Genomic DNA, 20,668 nt, shown 5'->3' with positions numbered 1-20,668 from the left:
CACCACAAAAGACACAAGGTAAAGCACTTTCAAGCAGGTTACTACAAAGTCTTATTTTCGACAGTGAGGAATGAATTTTCTTGTCTACATTGCAAACACAGATTTAGCCTACTTGTAAGCATTGTGGGATCATTGGTTCTGATTAACCAGGGTTAAGTTGTACAATCAAATAAATATTACCAAACAAATCAGTTAATTGAGTACAGAAGGTCGGTCATGGTGTAGTTGTACAAGACGCTGGTGGGGTCGCACTTGGAGTGTTCTGCTCAGCCCCGCTATAGGAAAGATGTTGTTAAATGGAAAGAGTGCAGAAAAGGTTTACAAGCATGTTATCAGGACTTGAGGGTCTGGGCTTTAGGGAGAAGTTGGAGAGGCTAAGACATTTCAGCTTGGAGTACAGGAAAGGTGACCCAATAGAGGTGTATGAAATCATGGGGTGCATAGACAGGGTGAACACACTCAGTCTTTTTCCCAGGGTTGGGGAATTAAGAATGACTGAGCATTGGGTCAAGGTGAGAGGGGAAATATTTCGTAGGACTTGAAATCAAAGTTTTTTTTTTTAAACAAACACAGAGTATGGTATGTATATGCAATGAGCTGAGACAAGTACAACAACACAAACTACAGCTGGGTTAGGTACATGAGATTGGAATGGTTTGGGATTGGGCCAAACACAGGAAAATGGGACCAGCTTGTATGGGCATCTTGGCTGGCATGTACCAGTAGGGCTGAAGGGCCTGTTTCCTGCTGTATCCTCAATGGGTAGGAAAGTTACAGAGCATGGAAACTCCCCTTCAACCCATGCAGACCAAAGTGCCTTCCTGATTTAGACCCATTTCCCTCTCTTTGGCCCATATCCATCTAAACCTTTCCTATCCATTTACTTCTCTAAATGCCTTTTCAATGTCATAATTGCACTTGCCCCTGACAGCTCCTTTCATATACCCACCAACCTCTTGGTGCAAAAACGCGTCCCTCTGGTTCCTTGTAAATCTTTCTCCTCTCACTTTAAATCTATATATTTTTTTAAACTCCCCTACCCTGGGGAAAAGACAGTCTACTCACCTTATGCATGCCCCTTGTAACTTTATAAACCTCTACAAGGTCACACTTCAGCCTCTTTCACTCCAGGGAAAACAGTCCAGGTTTATTTAGTCCCTCAAGCTCTCCAGCCCTGGCAACATCCTCCTTAATTGTTTTTATGCACCATCTCTCGCCTAATCGTATACTTCCTATGGTACAGGGAGCAGAACTCCACCTCGTGTTCCTGCTGTGTTCTCTGCAATGCCTTGTACAGTTGTAACAAGATTCCCAGCCCTTGTATTCAGTACCCAGGCCAATGAAGACAAGAGTACCAAATGCTTTCTTCACCACCATGTCTACCTGTGTTGCCGCTTTCCTCCAATCACCTTAAATCATGCCTCCCCCACCCCATTAGCCATTTCTACAATGGGAAAAAGCCTCTGGCTATCCACTTGATCTATGCCTCTTATCATCTTTTACCACTCTATCAAATCACCTTGAGTCCTCCTTCACCCCAAAGAATTTCTTGTCTTGCTTCCCTCCGAGGATACACCTGGCCAGGTCTTGGGATATATCCCCTTTCTGCTGCTCGAGACCACTCACACTTTCTCTTTCATCACAACATTGATGCTGGTCTCACTCCTGAGCTCCCCACTTCTATGACATTTTCTATATTAAATATAGATTTAAGACCACTCCTCTCCCATGGCCCCACACACAGGCAAACACACCAATCTTTAAAGAGCCATTCTTTTCGCCCTAGTTGTCCTTTAGCTTTTAATATACTTACAGAATCTCTCAGGATTCTCCTCACCTGCCAAGCTTTTCACTTCATTCTTAACAGGAACACTCTGGCCCCAACTGCCAGGCTCCTGAGCTGCTGCAGATAACTTCACTCATCACAACCTACAGGATCACCTTTAAGGAGACCTCAGTCAGTCCGGATCGGGAGCAGCATCTCCTACACCATCACACTGAGCACGGGGGCCCCCCAGGGCTGTGTGCTCAGTCCACTGCTGTTCACTCTGCTGATCCACGACTGTGCTGCAACACATCATCAAGTTCGCCGATGACACGACCGTGTGGGTCTCATCAGCAAGAACGACGAGTCAGCTTACAGAGAGGAGATGCAGCGGCTAACGGACTGGTGCAGAGCCAACAACCTGTCTCTGAATGTGAACAAAACAAAAGAGATGGTTGTTGACTTCAGGAGGGCACAATCCCCGTAGAGATTGTTGAGAGCACCAAATTTCTTGGTGTTCACCTGGCGGAGAATCTCACCTGGTCCCTCAACACCAGCTCCATAGCAAAGAAAGCCCAGCAGCATCTCTACTTTCTGCGAAGGCTGAGGAAAGTCCATCTCCCACCCCCCCCCCCCCATCCTTATTCACATTCTACAGGGTTTGTATTGAGAGCATCCTGAGCAGCTGCATCACTGCCTGGTTCGGAAATTGCACCATCTCGGATCGCAAGACCCTGCAGCGGATAGTGAGGTAAGCTGAAAAGATCATCGGGGTCTCGCTTCCCACCATTATGGACATTTACACTACACGCTGCATCCACAAAGCAAACAGCATTATGAAGGACCCCACGCACCCCTCATGCAATCTCTTCTCCCTCCTGCCACCTGGGAAAAGGCTCCAAAGCATTCGGGCTCTCACGACCAGGCTATGTAACAGTTTCTTCCCGAAGCTATCAGACTCCTCAATACCCAGAGCCTGGACTGACACCTTATTGCCCTAATGTATTATTTATTATTTATTGTAATGCCTGCACTGTTTTGTGCACTTTTTGCAACCCTGGGTAGGTCTATAGTCTAGTGTAGTTTTTTTTTTCTGTGTTGTTTTTTATACCTAGTTCAGTCTAGTTTTTGTACTGTGTCATGTAACACCATGGTCCTGAAAAAACATTGTCTCATTTTTACTACGTACTGTACCAGCAGTTATGGTCGAAATGACAATAAAAGTGACTTGACTTGTCTTGAAGGACTCTACAATGCGCATTTAGTTATATATACATATACATACACACACAATTTGTCTTCCTTTGCACGTTAATTGTTTGTCATTCATTATCTATGTATAGATTTTCATAATTCTATTGCATTTCTTTATTCTGCTGTAAATGCCTGCCAGAAAACGAATCTTGGTGTAGTATCTGGTGACAGATACGTACTTTGAAATTAACTTTGACTAAATACTTCCTCCCTCACTTCTATACACCTCCCACTTGACAGACATCCCTTTCCCTGCTGCTCCCAATCAGCCTTTGCAAGTTTCTGTCTAGTGCCAGCAAAATTAGCCTTGCCCTAATTTTATTTGTGAACCAATTGGCAATGGCAGATTTGAAATATCGAATGGATCGCAGTTGGTGGACGCAAACAGACCAATTGCCTTTGTTCTTGCCATGAGGGAGGAGATGGAAGCTTCCATTTTATGAAGAGACTATGTTCTCCATTTCGTGAGTCAGCCGTTTGACTTGGTCAGTGTTTTAAAGTAGACACACTGATGTCTCAGGTGATCTGCTGAACTAGGAATCATTTCCCAATAAGAAGTTATTCGTGAGGTGTACTTTGGTTGGATATAACATGCTGGTTTGTGGATGTTGGGGTCTGTACTGCGTGATTCAAGCTGATTGCTGATTGAGAACAAAGAGCCATAAGTTACTGATTGTCAGTTGCTGAGAAGAGGGCAATAAGTGGATGCTGACCTGGAGCAGAGCCAACAAAAAGGTGTTGAAGGTTGGACACATGACCGACAGCCAAAGACACTGGAATGCAATATTTGAATTGGTCAGGAATGAATATAAAAGTGGACACTTTGCTTGCACTATCAGCAATACTCCTGGAGAATCACTATCGCAAGGAAGAACCTCCACATCAACGACTGGGAGCAGAAAGGATCGATTGTCTGGCCAACAGAGATCTCCTACTTCGGTGTTATAAATTGGAAAAGTGGTCTGAGTGAGTATTTGTACAGAGGGAACTGTAGAATTCATGTTCTAAGTTGTTGGTCCAGGATCAACATAGTTACATTGTTGTTTGTGCAGAGACAATAAAGTACAAACTTCAAGGAATTAAAAGCTGCGTAGTGAGTTTCCTCACCTACTTCCATTGATGAGCAGTCAACAATCCAGTCCTATTTCTTCCGATCAATATATTAAAAAGTAAGAGAATGACTGTCGCTCGTCTGTACCTTCCCAGCCTCATTTCCCAAGAAGAGAACAAGTATTGACTCCTCTTTCATAATGACATCTATATAGTATGTTGCTTGAGAAAACATTCCTGGACACCATTAACAAATTCTCCGCCAGCACAGAAACATATTAACACAGAAAACCTACAGCATACCCTTTGGCTCACAATGCTGTGCCAAACATGTACTTACTTTAGAAATTATCCAGGGTTACCCACAACCCTCTATTTTCCTAAGCTCCATGTACCTATCCAGGAGTCTCTCCAAAGACCCCATTGTACCTGCCTCCACCACCATCACTGGGAGCCCATTCCATGTAGTCACCACTCTCTGTGTAAAAAAACTTACTCCTGACATCTCCTTTGTACAATCTTCCAAGCACCTTAAAACTGTGCTCTCTCATGCTAGCCATCTCAGCCCTGGGAAAAAGCCATTATCCACTCACCATCTTATATATCTCTATTAGGTCACCTCTCATCCTCCATCGCTCCAAGGAGAAAAGGCCACGTTCACTCAACCTATTCTCATAAGGCATGCTCCCCAATCCAGGCAACATCCTTGTAAATTTCCTCTGCACCCTTTCTATGGTTTCCACATCCTTCCTGTAGTGAGATGACCAGAACTGAGCACAGTACTCCAAGCGGGGTCTGAACAGGGTCCTGTATAGCTGCAACATTACCTCTCAGCTCTTAAACTTAATCCCACGGTTGATGAAGGCCAATTCACTGTATGCCATCTTAACTACACTGTCAAACTGCGCAGCAGCTTTGAGTTCCTATGGACTCAGACCCCAAGATCCCTCTGATCCTCCACACTGCCAAGAGTCTTACCATTAATAGTATATTCTGCCATCATATTTGACCTACCAGAATGAATCACCTCACACTTATCTGGGTTGAACTCCATCTGCCACTTCTCAACCCAGTTTTGTGTCCTATCAATGTCCCGCTGTAACCTCTGACAGCCCTCCACACTATCCACAACACCTCCAACCTTTGTGTCAGCAGCAAATTTACTATCCCATCCCTCCACTTCCTCATCCAGGTCATTTATAAAAATCACGAATAGATCCCTGAGGCTCACACTGGTCACTGACCTCAATGCAGAATATGACCCATCTACAACTACTCTTTGCCTTCTGTGGGCAAGCCAATGCTGGATCCACAAAAGCAAGATCCCCTTGGATCCCATGCCTCCTTACTTTCTCAATAAGCTTTGCATAGAGTACCTTATCGAATGCCTTGCTGAAATCCATATACACTACAACTACTGCTCTACCTTCATCAATGTGTTTAATCATATCCTCAGAAAATTCAATCAGGCTCATAAGGCACGACCTGCCTTTGACAAAGCCATGTTGACTATTCCTAACCATATTATGCCTCTCCAAATGTTCATAATTCCTGCCTCTCAGGTTCTTCTCCATCAATTTATGAACCACTACTCGCTGGTCTATAATTTCCTGGGCTATTTCTACTCCCTTTCTTGAATAAGGGAACATCTGCAACCCTCCAGTCCTCCAGAGCCTCTCCTGTCCCCATTGATGATGCAAAGATCATTGTCAGAGGCTCAGCAATCTCCTCCCTCGCCTCCCACAGTAACCTGGAGTATATCTCGTCTGGTCCCGGTGACCTATCCAACTTGATGCTTTCCAAAAGCTCCAACACATCCTCTTTCTTAATGTCCATATGCTCAAGCTTTTCAGTCCGCTGTAAGTCATCCCTACAATTGCTAAGGTCCTTTTCCATAGTGAATACTGAAGCAAAGTATTCTTTGAGTACCTCTGCTAGCTTCTGCAGTTCCATACACACATTTTTTTCACTGTCACACTGGATTGGTCCTATTCTCTCATGTCTTATCCACTTGCTCTTCACATACTTTAGAATGTCTTGGGGTTTTCCTTAATCCTGCTTGGCAAGGCCTTCACATGGCATCTTCTGGTTCTCCTAATTCCATTCTTAAACTCCTTCCTGCTAACCTTATAATTTCTAGATCTCTATCATTACCTAGTTTTTTGAACCTTTTGTAAGCTTTTCTTTTCTTCTTCACTAGATTTTCAACAGCCTTTGTACACCACGGTTCCTAACACCGATTAGGCTGCAATTGAAAAGTTGTAAAGGCAACAGGTTCTGCAGGTACTGGAAATCCAGAGCAACACCCACAAAACTTAGGTCAGGCAGCATCCCTGGAAATGGACGTTTCGTGCTGAGACCTCTAGGAGGTTCTTGGCCTGAAATGTCAGCAGTTTATTCATTTCCATAGATGCTGCCTGACCTGCTAGGTTCCAGCATTTTGAGTGAGAAGCCAAATAAGGTGAGGGAGTGCCAGATAGAGGTGATAGTTGAAGCAGTGCGGTTGGGGAAGGGAAATGAAGTAAAAAGCAGGGAGGTAATCTGATAGAAGAGCAGAGTGGACCGAGGGAGAAAGGGAAGGAGGATGGGCAATAGGTGAATGTTATAGGCTAGTGAGAAGAAGAGGGGAGCCAAAGTGGGGAATGGTGCTAGCGTCCCTGCATTTGTCATACCCTGCAAGTTCTACCCCATCACCTTTGCAGATGCTCCGTGACCAGTTACAATTTCACACTCACACTCTCCCGCTCCGTTTTCTATGTGATTTAGACACGTTCCCTGGCCTTTCCTCTTCATTTAACGATGCCCCCTGAAAGGCAGCACAGGCTGCGCACACGCGCTGTGGACCCCAACAGCAGATCCTGGACGTTGGTCCGAACGAGTCAAGATAAAGCGGCGGCGTGTAGAGGGGACAACATTCATCGTTTCCTTTCAGGAGTTGGGATTCAGATTAGCATTCTAAAGTTCTGCCGTGGAACCCACAATCGGCGTCCTTCCCCACCCCAGTTTATTCATCGCCTTTCCTCTTGCGCTCTTACCTGCTACGTGCTCCGTCGTCGCAAGCCCAGGAGCCGCTGCTCGGCTCGGGCGACTGGAGTCCAGTCTGCGCTGGATGAAGGCTGGAGCCGCTGCGGGTCCTCCCATCAATCGGAGGGGCTGGCGTTTGTGGAACCCCCGTCTCACTGTCTGAAGCTCGCGGAAAACATCCAATTTTGTAATGTGGCAGAGGATTAAGTATTGTGAAACGTATTCGTAAAATGTATTGTTCACCGCAGCCGGCAGGGATGATTTTGAACAGTTCTGAAGGAATCGCAGCCAGTGTTGTGTAGTTACATGCCGTACCAGGTTCCTAATAACAGAATATTACTGAATTCAAAGATCCACCATATACACAAACGTCTGTACTAACTAGTCGCCACCATCCAGGCAACACACACAAAATGCTGGTAGAACACAGCAGGCCAGGCAGCATCTACAGGGAGAAGCACTGTCGATGTTTCGGGCCGAGACCCTTCGTCAGGACTAACTGAAAGGAAAGATAGTAAGAGATTTGAAAGTAGGAGGGGGAGGGGAAAATGCCACCATCCACAACAGGCCCCTAAGTACCAAAAAAAGAACACTACCCGGTCTCCTCTCGAATGTACTTATTAATTTTCCTTTCTGGATAGTCATCTGTGCTTTTGATGCCATTCATCACAGTGCTGCAGTATATTGCCCTGTGGTACAATCATAATCTCAGTAGGTGGAAATGTAGTAAACAGGCCAGGCAATATCTGTGGAAAGAAAGACAGAATTAATGTTTCGAGTTGAACAACCTTTGTTAGACTTGCTGACAATTTCAGATTTGCAATATCTGCATTGTCCCGCAGGATGATCATGGAAGAAAACAAGACACCATGATTTTAAGAATCGAGTAATGCGCATCAGAAGCTACCTAAAGACAAGGAATAGAGTGATATTGCTCCGAAGCTCACTTTTCTATCTATGTCTATCTCAGGTGGCTGCCTTTGGACCATAAACCTCTACCCTGTACCCCTCTAAATGTAATTGTGCCCATTTCAACAGTTTCCTCTGGAAGCTCCTTCCACTTGTCCACCATCCTCTGTGTGAAAAAGTTTCCACATGTCGCCTTTTAGATCTTTCACAAAATCTAGGTTTTCTAGTTTCAGACTCCACTGTTTGGGGAACAAGACTGCAGTCACAATAAAAGTGGTGAATGGTTATGGCAAAGAAGCTTTCGTAGATGTTAAGTCTGTAAGCGTGAATAGTTAAGAGCAAAGTATTGAACACGATGGGATAGACACATTGAGCTGTGTTTAATACAAGTATTACGAGTAAGGGTAGATCTAGAGCATAGATCAATACACAGAACTATAATGTTGTGGCCTTTAGAGAGACCTGGATGATTAGAAAGAAATCTGGATGGATTATACATTAACTTAGAATGTTAAGTTCCAGGGTTTTGATATTTTAGAAAAAAGATGGGGGGGGGAACTTACAATATTAATCAGAGAAGGGCAGTATCATACGTAACTCAAGAGGGGACATAATGGAGGGCTAATCCTCTGAATGCAAATACTCTGATGGGATTATAACAGCCACTGGGACATTGAAGAACAGATACACAGGCAGATTGGGGAAAGCTGTAAAAACAACAGGGTTGTTGTGGGTGACTTCAACTTTACTAATCTGAGTGCACGAGGTTTAGATTGTGCGTACAGGAAGGTTTTTTTTTAAACCAATATGTAGACAGTCCAACAAGTGCAGTGGGCCATACAGGAAGTTCACCTGGAGTTCGGAAATGAGCCTGACCATTCAGTGGGAGAACAGTGACATTAAGTATTAAGATAGCTATAGATAAGGGAAGCATGGACCTTGCAGGAGAGTATTAAATTGAAACAAGATAATTACAAGCATATTCAGCAAGGACGAGGGAGGGTTAATTGGGAAGAGCTGTTTACATCTTACATGGAGGGTGGGCCAACTGCACTGAGTATAGGACAGTTATGTTCCAGTAAGAAGGAAAGACAAAGATGGCAGGATAAGGAGAGAGGTTGATTTCAGTCAAGAAGAAAAAGGAACCAAATATAAGGTTCAGGAAGACTTTAGGATTGTGAAAATGATAGAACAAGAACCCATGAAAGGAATGGAGAGAGCTAGGAGGGGCTGTGAAATATCCTTGGTAGGTAGAGATTCCTAAAGCATTCTATATACATCGAGCACATGAGGTAAACCAGCAAGGTACAATAGATCACTCAACAATATGAGAGAACATGTGCTTGAAGGCTGCAGATGTGGGAGAGGTTCTAAGGAGTATTCTGCATCAGTATTCAGTAGAAAGGCAGTAGAGGTTAGAGAAATCAGTGTGGTGTGTGCTAATATGCGTGGGCATTTTGAGATAAAGAAGGCAGTGCTGTTTCACTTAAATAACATTAAGGTTGCTAATGACAGGTGAAATGATGTTTCTGGGGCCCTAACCAAAATCTTCATGTCCTTCTTAACCACAGGTGAGGTTCTGGAGGACAGGTGATTTTCTAATACTTCTACATTATTCAAGAAAGGAAATGGGAATAATCCTGCAAACTATAGACTGGTGAGTCTCACATCAATCTTAAGGAAACTATGGGAGAGGAATCTTAGGTGTAGGATTTATGAGCTTTTAGAAAACCCCAGCCAGATTAGGGACAGCCAGTATGGTTTCATGCAGGGCAAGTCAAATCTTCATTGAGTTTTTCAAGGAGGTGATTGATGAAGGTAGAGCTGTGGATGATGTCCACATGGAGTTTAGTAATGCATTAGACAAGGTCCCTCAGTAAGCAACACACACAAAATGCTGGTGGAACGCAGCAGGCCGGGCAGCATGTATAGGGAGAAGCACTGTCGACGTTTCGGGCCAAGACCCTTCGTCAGGACTAATTGAAATAAAATATAGAAGAGATTTGAAAGTAGGAGGGGGAGGGGGAAATCTGAAATGATAGAAGATCGGAGGGGGTGGGGTGAAGCCAAGACCTGGAAAGGTGATTGGCAAAAGGGATACAGAGCTGGAAAAGGGAAAGGATCATGAGACTAGAGAGAAAGAACAGAGGAAGGGAGCACCAGAGGGAGATGGAGAACAGGCAGAGTGATGGGCAGAGAGAGAGAAAAAAAGGGAGGGAATAAATAAGCAACACACACAAAATGCTGGTGAAATACAGCAGGCCAGGCAGCATCTATAGGGAGAAGCACTGTCCACGTTTCGGGCCAAGACCCTTCGTCAGGAAGGGAATAAATAAATCAGGGATGGGGTAAGAAGGGGAGGAGGGGCATTAACAGAAGTTAGAGAAGTCAATGTTCATGCCATCAGGTTGGAGGCTACCCAAACGGTATATAAGGTGTTGTTCCTCCAACCTGAGTGTGTCTTCATCTTGACAGTAGAGGCCATGGATAGACATATCAGAATGGGAATGGGATGTGGAATTAAAATGTGTGGCCACTGGGAGATCCTTCTTTTTCTGGCAGACAGAGCATAGGTGTTCAGCGAAACAGTCTCCCAGTCTGCGTCGGGTCATAGTAAACTCATTCAGAAGATGATGATGCAGTGAATTGGCCATTTGCTTCAGAATTGGTTTGCCCATAGAAAACTTGCTCTGTCTGGAGGTCCATGATTAGTGATGCTCTGCAGCTATCCATACCGGGACTTCTACTGTGTGTGATATATATAATGGCCTGGACAAAAATGTAGAGGAGTGGGTTAGTAAGTTCACTGAATCAAAGATTGGTGGAGGAGAATGTTGTAGAAGATTGCCAGGATATAACAGTATACAGATCAGTTGCAGATTACGTACAGAGAAATGGCGAATGCAGTTTAATCTGTCCAAATGTGAGGGGTTACAATTTGGGAAATCTAAAGGGACAGAACACTGTTAATGGCAAGATCTTCAACAGTGTTGATATACAGAGGGATCCTGATGTCCAGTTCCATAGCAGCCTGAAAGTGACTGCACAGGTTAACAGGATGGTAAAGAATGCGTATGGTATGCTTGCCTTGATTAGTCGAGGCACTGAGTTCAAGACTTGTGAAGTTATGCTGGAACTTTATAAAACTCTGGTTAGACCATGTCTGGAATATTGCATTCATTTCCCATTGCAGGAAACACATCAAGGCTTTGGAGAGGTTTACCAAATTGCTGCCTGGATTAGAGGGCATGCACTATAAGCAGAGGATGGACAAACTTGAGTTGAATTCTCTGGAGAGGTAGGATTTGGGAGATTTGACTGAAGTTTGTAAGATTATGAGAGGCATAGATATACAGATATAAAAGGCTTAGATACAGTGGATGTTGCATTAGTGGGAGAGTCAAGGGCCAAAGAGCACAGCTTCAGAACAGGACGTTCCTTTTAGAATAGAGATGAGGAGAAGTTTCTTAAGCAGGAGTGGTGAACCTGTAGAATTCATTGCTACAGACAGCTGTGGAGGCCAAGGGATTACGTCTATTTGTAGCAGAGGTTGCTAGATTCTTGAATAGTAAGGGTGTTAGAGATTACAGGGAGAATGGGGTCGAGTGGGAAATATTAAACCAAATTCTAACTCTGAAATCAACCATGATCAAATGGCAGAGCAGATTTGAAGGCTCGAATGACTTATTTCTGCTCTTATAGGTGTTATAGATTTATTAATTGCAGAATCATGAATACACATAAATCAGTACCAGGACTCATCCTTTATCCTTACCATCTCTGGTCCAGGGACTTGGTGAAACTGCATCGCACGGAGAACCGTGTAGTTTTGACCTCCTCACCTGAGAATTTCTTAGAGGGAATGTCATGGAAATTGAGAAGACCGGTTCTAGAGAGGTCAGACTTGCTATGTTAATAGATTGGCACTGTATTCTCTAGTGTTGCAGAATTAGCGAGTTCAATGAAAAATATAACATTCTTAAAAGACATATCACAGATAAACATGGGGAAGACATTCAGTTAGGATGGTAGTAAACCACTGAAATCCCCTCCCCAGAGAGCTAAAGAGCCTCAATTGTGTTAATTCAAAAAATGGCCTGATACATTTCTGGGCAATAATGTAAGCAAGGAGGCTGGTGATGGTGCTACTGCTGGAAAATGCTGCTGAGACAGAAAATCAGCTATGATTTTGAAGAATGATAGAGCAGGCTTAAAGGGCTGAATGGTTCATTTCTGCTATTTCTTAAGCCATAATGTGTCAGCATCCTTCTGTGCTGTGCCTATTTTTTTCTAACTGAACAATGCCCAAGTTACCCCACATCTAGCTACCACATACAACTCTGTGTACTGCAGTTAAGGGAGGGGACAGCATGATTCGACAATGCTGGATCCTCCAAACCTCCAAGTTAAATTGTGAAGGGGAGAAAACGCACAAGCTAATTTGTATTCTCTGGAAGTTGGAGAGCAATTTAGCTGAGGTTGTTAGGACTTTAAGGTTGTTTGAAACTTCTGTTTGTGAGGAAATCAGGCCAATAGGAAGTTAGAAAACACAACCTCAAAGCACAGTACAAACTTGAGTCGCTAGGCACCGAACCTCAGAATTCATGCGGTAAAAGGAAAGGGGGATTGAGAGGCTCAATATAAAGATGGATTGTCTAATTATATCTTCCTTGCCCTTGAACACCTGAATGGCAGAGCACTGTTCTCAGCTATGTGAGCCAGACGAGGAAGTCTATTGAATGATTTCCTGGTGTTGGTTCAGGGCAATAGCACAAGACCTTCAGACTGGAGTCGGGTCTTTGCACAGTGAAAGTTGTTTTTCTATAAAGTAGCCATTATTTGCCCTGCATTGACAACTCAAACCAGCTTCATCTTGGGATAAAGAACCAAACACGCATCATTATAAGAAAGCAAATTTATTTAACACCTGCGCAGTAAAGCGTCCATCCAGTCTGGAGTTTTGTAACGTCGACTGATTCAAGTCTCAATTGTCAAGAATGTCTTGGGTCAACTGTGACTGACAGCCACAGCCGGAAATCACTTGTGAACCCGTTGGTGTGACTGTAAATTGGATAACTGAGTGAACCCCTTTCCACAGATGGAGCAGGAGAACGGCCTCTCCCCACTGTGAACCCTGCGGTGCACCAGCAGGCTGGATGAAGAAGTGAATCCCTTCCCGCACACAGAGCAGGAGTACGGCCTCTCTCCGGTGTGAACCCGGTGGTGCACTAGCAGGCTGGATGAACAAGCAAATCCCTTCCCGCACACCGAGCAAGAAAATGGCCGCTCCCCGGTATGGACTCGCTGGTGTATCATCAGGTGTGACGACTGAGTGAATCCCTTCCCACAGACAGAACAAGAGAAGGGTCTTTTTCCAGTGTGAACCCGCTCGTGGACCAGCAAGTTAAATGAGCGAGTGAATCCCTTCCCGCACACAGTGCAAGTGAAAGGCCTCTCCCCGGTGTGAACTCGCTGGTGTGTCAGCAGGTCAGACGACTGGTTGAATCCCTTCCCGCACACGGAGCAGGTAAACGGCCACTCTCCAGTGTGAACCCGCTCGTGCACCAGCAGCTTGGATGAATGAGTGAATCCTTTCCCACACACAGTGCAGGCGAAAGGCCTCTCGGTTGTGTGGATTTGCTGATGTCTCCGCAGATACTGGGAGCTTTTAAAGCTCTTGGCACAGTTCGAGCAATTAAAAGTTCTTTTATCAGTGTGAACTTGGTAATGTGCCTTCAGCTTGGATGACTCGGTGAATCCCTTCCCACACACTGTGCAGGTGTACGGCCTCTCCCCAGTGTGAGTACGCTGGTGTGCCAGCAGGTGGGACGAACGTGTGAATCCCTTCTCACACATGAAACAGATAAACGGCCTCTCCTTGGTGTGTGTGCGCTGATGGGTTTCCAGTTGGGAAGGGTAGCTGAATCCTTTCCCACAGTGCCCACACTTACATGGATTCTCCATGGTCTGAGGGTCCTTCTGGCTCTATGACCATCTAAGAAAACTGTCCTCACACAGAACAGACAGAATCCCACTTGTAAATATTCTTTTTCAGACTGGATTATTGGTCAAAGACCTCTCACCTGGATATGTAATTCTCTTGGTTCTTTACCAGCCAGGCAAGTTTGAAATCTCCATGAGACAGGCAAATCCTCTGTTTTTCTTTTAAATTCATTGATATTCAGATTCTGATATATTGAATGACCATCAAAGCTTGGCGTAAACACAAAGTACACTGCAGATGCTGTGGTCAAATCAACACGTAGAAACAAGCTGGAGGAACTCAGCTGTGGGTAGCATCCATTGAAATGAGCAGTCAACGTTTCGGGCCGAGACCCTCCATCAGAGCTTGGCGTGCAGTTTGCTTTGAGTTTACTCCTTTATAACCCCCTGTAAAAGAGTTTACAAGATAGTACTTTAGAAAAATAATATCTTTTAAACATTCCTTCAGTCTTGTGCCCTAAAGCTACAAAATCTCTGTCCCGTATATTCTCCCTCCACCCTGAGCTTCAAATGACTTTTCTTACTATATCTCCAAACTCACTGCTTTGTTCTCGGTCTCTTTTGCTCATTAACGTACCAGCTCTGGCTGGAGAGAGTTCAGCACCCACTGATCCCATCCAACACACTGACAGGTCTAAGATGTTTTGAGGATTTAGGTCACTGTTGAGGAGCAGTGAGAAGACTTTCCTCTTTATTGGCTTCCCCAACAACAAGCATATTTAATACAAAAAAAAACTACCACTATAAAAATAAAATGCAAACAATTTAAGCCTTTCCTAAACAGAGAAATAGCTTCTAAAACTGTAATACAACTACTTAGAATGATAGCAACACACACAAAATGCTGGAGGAATTCAGCAGGTCAGGCAGTATCTATGGAAAAGAGTAAACAGTCGACACTTCAGGCCAACAATGCTCCATCAGGATTTCCAGCATCTGCAAATTTTCTCGTGTTTGTACTTCGTAATCTAGATTTAGTATAAAGAAACATCCTGAAAGGATTCACAGATTATAATCAAAGGTTGACAGAGGCAGACGATCAATGGATAACAGCAGAATCCTACAGTAGAAAAAGTAAACGAGGAGAGAGGTTTCAGGAGGGACAGGGTCTGAAAGGGTGAAGGAAATTTTATGTGACCCAGGTTAAAAATGATTATTAAAAAGTCGATCAGAGTTTACAGTTGAAGGGTGACGAAGCCATGAATGACTGTAAGACAGAGATGAGAATTTTAAGATAACTGTCATTCACAACACTGTCTTTAATCTTGCAACCATACTTTAAAACAATACCAAAAGGAAACATGTATACAAGTGGCCAATGGTTGAAACAGGTAAACTTTAAACATAAAAGAGTAGAGCAAGCGAGTTTAGAGATAGTTCAGGCAAAGCACGTCACAGTGCAAGATGTAGGAAGCTGAAACAGAGTCACCAGTGGAAACAACACAATCACAATTCCACGTGGGTGTTTCAGCAGTAATATGATTTTAAAACAGAAAATGTACAAAACCAAGAGTTTGTCCCTGATTACAATCCCTCAGTCCTTTATTCATACTCCCTTGGCTAGGGACATTTTTCAGATTTTCACAGAATGACCTAAATTTAGGATGTAGAAGCTGAAGGTGTGCATGTCAACTAAGCTTAAACCTATGCTTCCTGTTTTCCTATCCACTGTTCTGTTATTTAATTTCATTACTCATTGCCCATTCTCAATTACCCTTGATTAACTTTATCAGAATAATGAAGGAGGATCTCATTGAAACCTATCGAATAGTGAAAGGTCTGGATGGAGTGGATGTTTCTTATAGTGGCGGAGTCTAGGACCAGAGGGCATAGCCTCAGAATTGAGAGACGTATTTAGAGTAGAGATGGGGAATGATTTCTTTAACCAGAAGGGAGTGAATCTGTGGAATTCATTTCCACAACGGCTGTGCAGGCCAGATCTTTGGGTTGATAGGTTCTTAATTAGTCAGGGCATCAAAGAAGGCAGGGGAATGGAATTTAAAGGGATAATAAATCAGCTGTGATGGAATAGTGGAGGACACTCAATGGGCTGAGTGGCCTAATCCTGCTCCAATGTCTTATGGTCTTACTGGTGACAAACTACCTTCATGAACCACTGTAGCAGTCCCTCAGTGCTTTAGATAGGAAGGTCTAGGATTCGCACCTGGGGACGAAGGGATTTCAAGATATTTCTCAGTCAGTGTAGTTTACCACTTGATGTGCCCATGTACCACCTACCCTCCTTGTTGGGAGAAGTCACGTATTCGGATGGCTCTGTTTCAGTAACTCACTTCAGGGTATTTTGTAGACGGCACTGCACCCACTAACCACTTGTGGTAGACAGAATGAAATGTAGTGAACAGGATATCATTCAAGCTGGTTGCTGTTCTGGATGGTATAGATCAGCTCGATAATCATTTGAGCTAAACTTGTCCTGGCAAATGACTTGTTCCCTGTAAACGCAGACGGACCTCAGGGTTCTCGGGAAGGTACAAGGTGGGTGACCTTGTCTGAAGCCATGGTATTTATACGGTTTCTGGTCGGTGGTGATCTCAACGGTCACTGACGGTGAGGAACAATGTCACAGGCACATTGCTATTTACTGTGGTGTGAATGTTACTTGCTACTTATCAGCACGTGCCAAAACTTTGTCTAAGACTTGTTGCTTGAGAGTCAGAAATTAAATTTAGCATTGTCCAATCATCCTCAAACTCATCTTATTACGGAAGGTCATTAAGAAAATACCCGCAGAATGAATCAGCCAAGCATACCACCCCATCCTACAGGGCAGGGACAGCTGATAAATGAATCTCATCTATACGGTAACATATAGGTGCTTTGATAATGAATTTGATTTGACTTCAATCACAATCATCTTCACTTGTACAGAATATGACTCCAACCACCCGGTTGTTTTCCCTTTTATTGCCGACTGATTTCAGTCTTATCAAGGCACCTTGATGCCACGTTTACTGCTCCTAGCACTCAGCTCTTTGGTCCACATCTGAACCAAGCTGGCGAGATCGGGAGACAAGTGGACTGGCAGATTATATTATAGTCGCCTTCCTGGCCATGAGGCAGCTGGCTGCTCTCACCTGCTTTAACCCACCTGTCAAAGCAGTGTACCGGAGTGTGGCCACTGTCACAGGCAAACACCTATTTGGGAGCTACAGGTGAGAGCCGAGTGTCCAGTGAGGACCAAAGCTAAATTATTAGTGTATCCTTTGACTAACTACCCGGTTTAGGAACAGTTATTACCCTTCAACAATCCAACTCCTGAACAAGCATGGACAACTCCACTCACCTCAGCAATGACCACAACTCATCTTCTCAGTATTATTTTTCTCCCATTTACACGATTTGTCTTTTGCTCATTAGCTGTTTGTTTGTCTTTGTGTGTAATTCTTCATTGTATGTCTTTGTTCTGCTGTGGATGCCCACAAGAAAACGAATCTCAAGATCGTATATGCTGACATATTATGTACTTTTACAATAAGTTTACTTTGAATTTTAATTTCTCTAACACAACCCTAATCATAACTGTAACTGCCAAATTTCACATCCACATGACAATGATCTTCCACAAAGCACCCGGTTTCATTTGTAATTTTAAGAAATAATGCAATGAAGAAATACAAGAAAACTTGAAGTGACTCATAAATGCATTTGCCCCTCTTACACAGGTAGGGCTTTACCTTGTTTGGAATCATTCGCTTGTTATTTACAGATGATCCCGAGGTGTCTTAGTTTAACTTAGGGTCATTCCCCGAATTTGCAACCTGCAGTGTGCATGCGTGGTGGGTCTCAGAGGCCGCTTCTGGAGATTGGTTCGGAGCGAAGCGAGCAGTCGGGATCATACTCATTCTGGAGTTTGAGGGGAATGTTTGCAATTTCATACTCAGTACCTGTGTGACTAACACCCTGGCAGGACTTTATTACCCTTCGCTCCTACCTCCTGCCTTCTTCATCGCCTCACCCAGCGCATGCTCAGCCGTTCGTGCGCAAGGACCAATCAAAAGCGCGGTTAAAACGAGGTCTTCCGGCCAATCGCAATGTAGAAGGCGGGGCTACCCGGAGGCCCCCCTGATTGGCTAACGTGCTGTAACGGTTTTAATCCTAGAGTTCATCCCGGTTGAAAACGATCCCGGTAGTTTCCAATGGGACACCCCCCCCCCACCTTATTTTTTCTAAAATCCAGTGCGTACAGGCCCAGAGTTATCTAACACTTCTCATACGTTAATCCCTTTATACCCGGATCATTCTCGTGAACCTCCTCTGGATCTTATGTAATGCCAGCATATCCTTTCTCAGAACTGCTCATATTAGTCAAAGTGTGGTCTGATCAATGCCTTATAAAGTGCCAGCATTATATCCCTGCATATTAAAGTGCCCCTCCGGGTGCCCTGGTTTCCTCCCACAGTCCAAAGTGTACCGGTTAGTAGATTAATTGTTCATTATAAATACTACCGTGATTAGGCTAAGATTATATTGGAGGGTTGTTGGTGGTGTGGCTTGAAGGGCCTGTACTGTGCTGTATCTCTAAACAAATAAATAAGATGTTGAATGTGTGTCTTTGGCCTCCTTCAACATGAGGAGGGCAGTTCCGGGGTGGCAGGTCCTTAATGATTGATGCTGCCATTTTGAGGCATCACCTTTTGAACATGTACTCAATGGTGGAGAGGCTTGTGCCCGTAACGGAGCTGGCTGAGTTCTCAGTTCTCACAGCTGAGAGGGAATTGGTGAGTGGAACCAGAGGTCTATGTGTACTATGTGTGAGGGGGCACACTGAAGCTGGATGCTGCCATCGCCAAGAACTGCATGGAGAAAGGAGGGTTTGGGCTCTTTCTGCCACTGCCACACTCCAGATGAGTCATTTCCTTCAGGTTTGCAAATGAATGCCAACTGATGATGTGCTAATATAATGGAACAGGAGGACCATGATGTTGGCATTAGTGTTCTGCATTGCATACAATCTATTCTTGTAATGAATTTTCAAAAAGAATTATGTTTGCAAAGTAATTCTGGAAAGTCTATGGCTGTAAATGTGTGGGAATGTAACAATGAACTTTTAAAGTTCCCCCTCGTTTTGTTGGTTTTCTGCACTGGAGGTCGTTGACTACTGTATATCCGTGTTTAACGTAGAAAACATACAGCACAATACAGGCCCTTTGGCCCACATTACAGGCACTTTACCCATATCCCTCTATCTTTCTAAGCTCCATGTAGCCATCCAGGAGTCTCTTAAAAAACCCTACCGTTTCTGCCTCCACCACTGCTGCCAGCCCATTCCACGCACTCACCACTCTCTGTGTAAAAAAACTTACCCCTGACTTCTCCTCTGTACCTACTCCCCAGCACCTTAAAACTATGCCCTCTAATGCTAGCCATTTCAACCCTGGGAAAAAGCCTCTGACTATCCACACCATCAATGCCTCTCATTATCTTATACAACTCTATCAGGTCACCTCTCATCCTCTGTCGCTCCAAGGAGAAAAGGCCGAGTTCACTCAAACTGTTTTCATAAGGCATACTCCCCAATCCAGGAAACATCCTTGTAAATCTGCTCTGCATCCTTGCTACGGTTTCCATGTCCTTCCTAGACACTAGACACTAGAACACTACAGCACAATACAGGCCCTTTGGCCCTCGATATTGTGCCGACCCATATATTCCTTTAAAAAAAAGCACTAAACCCACACTATCCTGTAACCCTCTATTTTCCTTTCATCCATGTGCCTGTCCAGTAGGCCCTTAAATACCCCTAATGTTTTAGCCTCCACCACCATCCCTGACAAGTCATTCCAGGCACTCACAACCCTCTGTGTAAAAAACTTACCCCTGATGTCTCCCCTAAACTTCCCTCCCTTAACTTTTGCCTTCTGGTGTTTGCCTTCTGGTGTTTGCTATTCATACCCTGGGAAACAGGTACTGACTATTCACCCTATCTATGCCTCTCATAATCTTGTAGACCTCTATCAAGTCCCCTCTCATCCCTCTATGGTACAAAGAGAAAAGTCCCAGCTCTGCTAACCTTGCCTCTTAAGACTTGTTTTCCAATCCAGGGACCATCCTGGTAAATCTCCTCTGCACCCTCTCCATAGCTTCCACATCCTTCCTATAATGAGGTGACCAGAACTGAACACAATACTCTAAGTGTGGTCCCACCAGAGATTTGTGGAGTTGCAACATGACCTCTCTACTCTTGACCAGAAATTTGTTTCTCTCTGCACTAACTTGATGTACCTATAACTTTAATTAACATTAATCAGAGAACAATAATACTGGAGTGTGGCAACTTGTTGCAAACTATTCTCTACAGATCTCAAAGAGAAAGATCTGCAGATGCCGGAAATCTTCCTGTAGTGAGGCAACCAGAATTGAGCACAGTACTCCAAATGGGGTTTGACCAGGGTCCTATGTAGCTGCAACATTACTTCTAGGCTCTTAAATTCAATCCCACGATTGATGAAGGCCCATGCACCGTATGCCTTCTTAACCACAGAGTCAATCTGCATAGCAGCTTTGAGTGTTCTATGGACTTGGACCCCAAGAGTCCTCTGATCCTCCACACTGCCAAGAGTCTTACCATTAAAAGTATATTCTGCCATCATATTTGACCTACCAAAATGAACCACCTCACACTTACCTGGATCGAACTCCATC

General features: G+C 44.1%; 1 protein-coding gene and 1 long non-coding RNA gene across 6 annotated transcripts; one reads left to right on the top strand and one right to left on the bottom strand.

The window, feature by feature from the left end:
• The first annotated feature begins 6,934 nt into the window (after positions 1 to 6,934).
• LOC140716184 (uncharacterized) lies at positions 6,935 to 13,233 on the top strand. Its single transcript, XR_012096258.1, has 3 exons — positions 6,935 to 7,280; positions 9,574 to 9,659; positions 13,101 to 13,233. It is a non-coding gene; the product is annotated as an uncharacterized lncRNA (long non-coding RNA).
• LOC140716416 (uncharacterized) lies at positions 12,903 to 18,005 on the bottom strand. Of its 5 annotated transcripts, none has more exons than XM_073029124.1 (3): positions 17,958 to 18,003; positions 17,310 to 17,432; positions 12,903 to 14,392 (listed from the first exon to the last, which is right to left on the bottom strand). In XM_073029124.1, exon 3 carries the CDS (start codon positions 13,964 to 13,966, stop codon positions 13,040 to 13,042), a length of 927 nt encoding a protein of 308 aa, XP_072885225.1. In that variant the 5' UTR covers positions 13,967 to 14,392; positions 17,310 to 17,432; positions 17,958 to 18,003; the 3' UTR covers positions 12,903 to 13,039. The 5 variants fall into 5 exon arrangements, with proteins under 5 accessions (XP_072885225.1, XP_072885224.1, XP_072885228.1 ...); XM_073029123.1 differs by having other exon boundaries at positions 17,701 to 17,997; XM_073029127.1 differs by lacking the exon at positions 17,310 to 17,432 and having other exon boundaries at positions 17,958 to 18,005.
• Between the last annotated feature and the right edge of the window lie 2,663 nt (positions 18,006 to 20,668).

Source organism: Hemitrygon akajei, chromosome 25 (assembly GCF_048418815.1).
Source record: "Hemitrygon akajei chromosome 25, sHemAka1.3, whole genome shotgun sequence".
NCBI classification, from domain to species: Eukaryota; Metazoa; Chordata; class Chondrichthyes; order Myliobatiformes; family Dasyatidae; genus Hemitrygon; species Hemitrygon akajei.
This window is presented reverse-complemented; position numbering and strand designations above follow the sequence as displayed.

What these genes read in the sequence shown, in the direction of transcription:
- LOC140716416 (XM_073029127.1), bottom strand. Translation starts at nt 13,966, where the DNA reads ATGGAGAATCCATGTAAGTGTGGGCACTGTGGGAAAGGATTCAGCTAC.